General features: G+C 42.8%; 1 protein-coding gene across 2 annotated transcripts; it reads right to left on the bottom strand.

Moving 5' to 3' along the window:
* Positions 1-238: 238 nt before the first annotated feature.
* Positions 239-3,330, bottom strand: LOC6534753 (zygotic gap protein knirps). 2 transcript variants are annotated; one of them, XM_015195331.2, is made up of 3 exons: positions 3,023-3,330; positions 2,195-2,272; positions 239-1,961 (listed from the first exon to the last, which is right to left on the bottom strand). In XM_015195331.2, the coding sequence occupies exons 2-3, from the start codon at positions 2,270-2,272 to the stop codon at positions 753-755; spliced, it is 1,287 nt and encodes a 428-aa protein (XP_015050817.2). In that variant the 5' UTR covers positions 3,023-3,330; the 3' UTR covers positions 239-752. The 2 variants fall into 2 exon arrangements, with proteins under 2 accessions (XP_015050817.2, XP_002095428.2); XM_002095392.3 differs by lacking the exon at positions 3,023-3,330 and adding an exon at positions 2,374-2,476.
* Positions 3,331-7,775: the final 4,445 nt, after the last annotated feature.

Raw genomic sequence — 7,775 nt, 5'->3', positions numbered from 1 at the left:
TTTGTAATTTAAATACATTTAGCGATGAAGTCACAACTAAAATTAAGGCAATGAAAATAACACCGTAAGTAAAACGTGTCTTTGAATTAATGAGTGTCAAGTCCAAATTGTAAAGAATTTAGTTCAATTATCAGTAAGTAAATACTTCGAAAATGTATTTGCTGAGAATAATTCTGTGAATTGAATTAGGAAGTCCTGAAATACCAAAATGTACCAAAAGAATTAGGAACCACAAAAGTTTAATTTTTAATAGTTTTTATTTTTAATTGTATAAAACTAAATGCCAATATTTAGACATACCATAACTAGGACAAAATAGAATAAAATACTTAGAGACAATAAAGATCATTCTTAGACTTAACAATTTGTATGTACAATAGCATTTGGAGGGTGGGAATGATTACTACTTCTACGGCTCTACCGCCGGCTAACTTTAAAATACAATTGCAAACAAGCTCAAAGATATATTTACAATTTTAACGTTTTCATAAAAATAATTTTTGGATCTGAGCTCAATAGGTGAGTGTGTGTGCGTGTGTGATGGTGATGGTGTATAGGCGTATGTGTGCGTGTGCAATGCAACTACCTGGTCAAGCTGTCTCTTTCCAGCAAAACCTGTCTGTCCCTATCTCTTTCCACTTCCCTAAGTGTGAGCGAGCACACGAATAAATTTACATATTCCTCAAGTAACAAAAAATAAACAACGAGGCTTTTTGGGGCGACTCCTCCCACTGGTTTTTTTCGCCGTGTACTTAGACACACACGAATATTCCCCTCATGGCACTAGCCGCATTGTGGGCCACCGCGAAGCCACCGAAGTGAGTGGCCTCTGCACCACCCAACTTCTGCCGCTTGACTTCCGCATGGGTGGTGGTGGTGTTCGGTGAGTGGGCGCCGGAGTGGGAGGAACTGTTGCTGCTGGTGGTCAGGCACTCGGCCTCCAGTTGGTAGAACTTCCGGCGCGGAGCCGCCTCCACTTCGTGATCCTCGGAGCCGCTGTCGTTGAAGCTGTGCACGGAACTCCTTGAGGTCTTCATGCTCAGATCCATTGGTCCTTCTTGGGCGGAAGCAGTGGGGGGATGCGCTGGCGCAACGCTGGTGGTTTCGCCTCCAATGGAGCACACCGAAACGGGCGACAAGCTCTGCATCTTGGCCGCGAAACTCAGGGGGCTGCTGCTAGTCGGAGTGGTAGGCGTGGCGCGGATGGCAATGGGATGCAGGAGGCTTCCGGATGACTGATGGCTATGCACGGACTGAACGTCCTCCTCCAAGCAGACATCAATGGGCGACTGGCGGGCCGAGGAGGTGGGCTGCACCACTGGTGGCTGGCTGGCGGGACTGAAGCGGTTCTGCGACTCAACTGAATCCACGCTCTGGCGGTGCTTGTACATCTCCTGGCGGTAAGCGGCATCCGCAGCTGAAGCCGCTGCAGCGGCAGCACTGGCGTGGTAGCCGGGGAAGAGGAGGTGCGGGGGCAGCTGGAAGGGCGACTGGTGCGGCACACCACCCATCATGCTGAAGAAGGGCAGGGCGGCGGATGGATCGGGCAGATAGCTGGGATAGCCCAGCAGAGGCATATGTGGATGACGCGGCACCTGCTGTTGCTGCTGCTGATGATGGTGGTGCAGATGGGCGGCCATGTCTCCGAATCCGGGTGTGTGTGGCGAGCCCACCGGGGAGGAGGCCGACGGGGCACCACCCACCGATACGCCACCCGCTGTTGGAGGCGCCTTGCCCGCCGCTGCGGCGGCCTGTTCGTGCTCCTGCAGCAGGCAGTGGATCTTGAACCAGTTGGAGCGACGTCCGTAGCGGGATCCTCCCTTCGACATGCCCACGTTGTAGCACTTCCTCAAGCGGCACGCCTTGCAGGTGGTGCGGTTCTTCTTGTCGATGATGCACTTGCCCTCGTTCTTGCACTCGCTGATGGTGCTGATGTTGTTATACGATCGGCCGAAGAAGGACTGCAATGGAGAAGGCAAGAATGTGGGTTAGTTAACTGGTAGGCAACTGATTAAAGGAAGTGCACAAATTCATTCAAGAAACTTAGGGCAAAAATTATACACAGCGATTTCGATCGCCGATTGCCTGTTCGTTGAATATGTATTTACAAGAAGTAATTCCATAACCCCTTGGGGCCTTCGAAATACCTTCTGCTGATTCATTTGTCAATGGATTTTTAGGAGACACAACTTACCTTGCAGCCCTCGCAGGTGAAGGCGCCAAAATGGAAGCCCGCCGCCGGCTCACCGCACACTTTGCATGTCTGGTTCATCTGGAAGAGAGTAAGGAAATCCCGCGTTAGTAAGGGTTTAATCCACTGGTCGAGAGTTAAATGTGTAATCCACAATGAGGCGAATGGTTTTGGACACTAACCAAGTTGAACACCATTTTGGAATGATATTTGTAGGAATTTTGTCTGATTTTCTCACGATCGCTGTGAGGATCTGCTGTATGATCTGTTCGCTTGGAATGCTGCTGAGCAACTGATGCTGAGCTGTAGGCGGCCCAGGATATATATAGGAAACTGAGGAAAACTAGACAGGATGGGCGTTTTTTATGATCACAACAGGCCAAAAAACTTAAGCTGCCGGATTATGCAACCCTATGCGTTCATTTTCATTTTTTTTCGCGCTGTCCAGTCATAAAACTTAGGTAGATTTTCTTTTTTATTCGAAGTCATTACGAGTGCTGCGAAAGCAGTGTTCCCTAAAAAAATGCAGCAGCAGTCCAGCAGTCCAGACCTTGACGTTCGGCCATAAAAACTCACGCCGATTTTTCCCGAGTCAAACAAAAAATAGAAAATAGAAAATTCGGCTTATGAAAATTGTGATTTTTTTCCCGCGGCCTCGGGCCGCAAAAAAATAGGGAGAAGGTGGAAATGTGGCCGTTAGTTTTTCGCGAGAAACAGTAAAAAATAAAAGTAGTGCACAAGGGATCGTAAAATTTGCCGACGGCCGCGACCCAAAAACAAAAACCGTGAATTGACTTTGATCTCATGTTGTCTCCCTCACTCAGAACTTACCTTTTTGTTTTTTTTTTATTTGTTGTTGGATGGGCACTAGGTTTATGACGACTTTTTAATTGCAGCGATTCGCGATCGTTGCTGCACGTTTTCTCACTTTGGCAGTTTGTGTGTGTTGTTTTTTCGGGGGTTTGCAAGCACTTTTCAATCAGTCTGTATGATTCAGGTTTTCAGCACTTTGATTATAATTTTCAATACGATATGATGTGTGGTTTGATCGTCGAAGCAACGCGGTTGGGAACCCTCGATGTGTGTAACTGACACTTCGGCTACTAGCTGACGACTGATTTCTGGCTGAGAGGTTCGACTGGCAAGAAGCGTTTCTGTGTTTCGCCTACTGGCCGAACTCTTTGGCTTATGTACTCGCACTCACACAAAAGCAGACTTACCAGTTTTCAGCCCCAGCTCTCTGATAAATCACGGCTAAAACCACCACCTTTAAGACTCGGATCGAGTGAGAGAGCGATCGAGCACGCACACATGCGCATTGAGCTCAAACCCCAATTGAGCGAAATGTTAGCAGTATGTTAGCGCTCTGTTAGTGAATGAAATGAAAACCACTCACTCATTTCAGATCTCGCGCTCTTTCTCTCGATTTTGAGTCCCCTGTAATCGGGCTATTTGCATGGCCCTGATATTATTCGTTATTCGTTTATTTATTAAAGATACTCGCGTGCTAAGGGCGGCTGGATTTCTCACTCACTCGAACACCACACACACCACCTCAACTTAGCCGTTGACTTCATTTTTAACAGCTGCTCATTTTTTTGGCATGGGCGGAGCCGTATTGGCCGCTCGAAATCGAAATGGTTGGAGGCCAATTCGCTTGGCGTTTTCTTGTCAAAGTCCGCCGGTTTTTGAATACCATTATGGTCTTTGCAAATGCATATTTATATTTATTTAGACTAAGCGGGTCTGATTTTAATAAACTGTTTCCGCGGGAATAATATTCTTATACTGATGTGATGGTGATTCACAAAATGATTCCCGATTTTTCAGTTATAATATTTAAATTTGCATCCTACAGCTGATTATTTATTAATTAACAACGTTAAAATTACAAGTTAATCAATAAAAGATCATCATTGATTCATACCTAATAAATGATAGTTGGGCAATTGCAATTGCGTCCGAAAAGTAATAAAAAAAGAGAACTGTTTAGACGGGGTTTTTCTGGATTCAGAATGAGTCATATAGCATCGTAGTGGACTTGCAAGCGTATTCTAAAATAGTTTTTTTATGTTATTAAGGTTGTATGGATTAAGGTTGAAATTAAATAAATAAATTAATATAATATAATTATATTATTTTTAGTAACAAAATATTTCGCAAAAAAAATTATTTTAAAAATAATTCAATTAATATTACACAACCCATACTTTCTCAGTCTCTCCCTTTCCTTCATTCATCTCAATAAAATACAAATACCAATCGAATTTAATTCTAACCCTTTTAAAAGTCAACTTCCAACATAATTTCTCCTTTGTCCTAACAAAGAGCCTTATGACGGCACTTAACTCTTTTTATGAATATTTATTGTTGTTTGCTCGGAGCCAAAATAAAAAAGGAGCTACCTGTTTAACCCTTTTATGCCGCTAACCGAGTGCTTAACCCTTTTATGGATGTGCATTGTACGAAAAGGGTTGTTCAGAGCAAAAGGCATGAGCCTTGACTTTTCCACTCCGAAGTGTGGCTAGTATTATAAAATATAATACTTCAACCGATGTACTAAGCTAAGTTTAAGGTACTCTTAACAAAAACTCGTTAGCAGACTTCCCAGAAGATTTCGCATTTGACTTTCGTTTGTTGCATCAGGGAGAGGAGTTCCGCGTAAAAACGGAAAAAACGCACAAAAGGCTTGTAAAAAAGTCAAAAAGTAACTAGAACCATCCTTCGAATCCGGCATCTCGTTTTTTCTCTCAGCCACCCACCTTTTTTCTAATCGATTCATTTTTATTGCCCACCGTTTTTTCTATTTTCTCACACCATAAAAAAGGCTCGTTGTCGAAAATTCCTTTCAAAAAATGCAGTTGAGACGTTTTCGCGAATTTCCGCGCAAGCCAAATGGGTAATTTTCCCGGGGTAATTAGTTAGTCCGAAAGGAGAGGAAAAAATGAGGACAATGTGACTTTAATCCGGTTTAATCCCCGGCTTAAGTTTTTTGCCGGCCAGCAATGCGTTCGCATCTTTCAAAAATAATAAAAAAAACCGAGCCGAGTGTCGCGTCCGCCGTCATAATTATGATCCTAGGATAATCTGCAGCTTAGGTAAGCTGATCCCGCGATTAGGTAACGAAATCGCTGGCTTAGGTACCACAAGAATTGGCCTAAAAAACTCAGCCTGCGTTCGGGCCACGTTTGCACGTTTCGGGCCGTGCGAGTCATAAAGTCAGGCCGGTCGGTCGTAACCATAAAAATTGTCGAGCAGCCGATGGTTATAACCCGAGCCAAACAAGAGCACCCAAATTCCACCCATCCATCCACCCATCCGCAATTTTTTAAGCGGAAAAGGGATAAAACGGCTGCCTTTCGGCATATGTCTTCACCTTGAAAGACAGCGGGTCTGAACCAGAACCAGGACCTCATATAAAAAAGTCAATTGTCGCGGCTGAGTTGCGTAAAAAATGACAAAATTTCTCGCGAAATAGCCTCAAGATTACCTATTACCAGGAGGCTAAAAAATGGTCGATTGGTAAAAAACACAATAAAAAGTAACGCACAAATCTGCGATGACTTTTTGACTTTTCAACTTTGGTTCAATTGCCCAATGTCGTAAAAACGCAAAAACTGTCGGAATGGCTGCTACTAAATAGTGTCTAGGTATGGAAATAACCCCTTCGGATCGGCACTGTTCCGGATTTCGGGCTATATTGCTATATTAGCATTAAATACTCAAAATGTCAGAGAAGCCAAGAGGCCCCCGTTCGCATTTACATAGTTTTGATTGCATCATTTTGGCCAAATGACTGTATAACCAGCACATATCAATCAAATCGACCCCAGAGTTCGTCCGAACTTGTTCGGACTCAATATTCGGACTCGTGTTCGCTCACAAAAGTAATTTGCATATTTTTGATTTAACAGCTCGGACTTAGCATTTTGTTTTGCCATCTTTGTTATTGTAATTATGTGCAAGGAATTTGCATTTTCGATATCCTACACAACGGGCTGGTCGTCCGACTGGCCCGGTCCACAAAGATAAGACTAAGCTGGATTCTGCTAAATATTTGATGGGCTACATTTCAATTAGTAAATTAATGGCTTACAGGCCACAGATTTAGGCATAATGCCTCAGATAATCCAATGAATCACATCACGTTGGATAACAACGGAATCGAGCCCTGGACTGAGATGGGTTCATTATTTCCGATGACTGTTCGGGTTTCATTTTATAGTAAAAATAGTTTTGATGACCGGCGACGGGCGACGGCAGGAGAACCTCGACTTTTTGTTATACAAAATTGGAGGCGAAAAATATTTATCACTCACAACGGATTTTCTATCTTACATCGGTGTAAATTAAGAATTGTTCAGTTTAATCACTATTATTATCCGGTCTGGTTTGGAATGTGCTGCGTTTGATTGTAGTGTGATGCTGATGTGGGGAGTTTTTCAGTTGGCATATACATATAACTTATTTCATATTTGATAACTTCAAAAATGTTATTTGGAGATTATATATTATTTAAAAAACAGTTGGAAGTTGAAATTTTTAGAGTATAAATATTTCACTTCAGTTGTAGCAATTTCAAAAGTATATTGCAATATCAGGAACACCCCTTTCAAAGTAAACACACACTTCGATATTTTTAATGCATTTTATCATGTTTATTTGTTTTAACAAAATACATTTTTTGTAGGTTTTTGCATGGTATCAAATGTTTTTTAGTCGAAGCAACCCCACTTCTTGATTGGAATAATACAATATATATTAGATTTACATTTTGCACACATTCTCGAATAATTATAAATTCAGCTGGGGGCTAGGAAAAGTCAATAAAACTTGTTTGGCTAATTTCTCATGGCATCTGGAAGTTCTCGATGTCTTTGATATGTGGTTGGTTCGGTTTCGCCTGACAAATGTCTTGTGTTTAATTGTGTTTCAGTAATGTCTTCATTACGCTTTCGATGCTCCTCTCACCTAAAACTCGTTTCGATGGTTTAGCGGGCTTTGTATATGATATATGGCCAGCGTTTATTGATTCTCTCGGCGGGAATTCTTCAGCTTATCACGGAATCGGACAATTGATATTGTATTGGAATTATGAAATTATGCAAATTCCCAAAATATAGTTATTGATGGCAGCACAAAACGCGAACAACGCTGGCGCAAAGGGGTTGAAATCGCTCCTAAGACTTTTGGCAAATATGAGATTTATAATCGAGTGTGACAGCATAAATAATAATTACGCTACAATTATGACAGTAGGGTTTATCCGACGGTGAGCGGATGGAATGGGAATAGTTCAGATCTAAGCCTTTCGCCAAATCTGCGAGTTTTCCGTTGGAGTTTCCCTCAGTTTTAGTTTCAGTGCGAGTCTGGCTTGGACCAACGCCAAACTTCCCACGGATCACAGTCCGGAGATCTAAGATCACTAACGATATGTTAATGTAAACCGAAGTACCCACATGTTTGAGATTAAACTCTGCTCCGGGACTGGGCAAAACCAACGAGCGGAAGTCGAAGCTGCGGTTTGGCAATCAAATTTCCAGCCAGGCGGGAAATGCGGCAAATTTTCCAAAGCGCTTCGCGG

The sequence above is a fragment of the Drosophila yakuba genome, chromosome 3L (genome assembly GCF_016746365.2).
Source record: "Drosophila yakuba strain Tai18E2 chromosome 3L, Prin_Dyak_Tai18E2_2.1, whole genome shotgun sequence".
Taxonomy (NCBI): Eukaryota; Metazoa; Arthropoda; class Insecta; order Diptera; family Drosophilidae; genus Drosophila; species Drosophila yakuba.
Note: the sequence above shows the minus strand (reverse complement) of the source record. Positions and strands in the feature narration are given on the sequence as shown.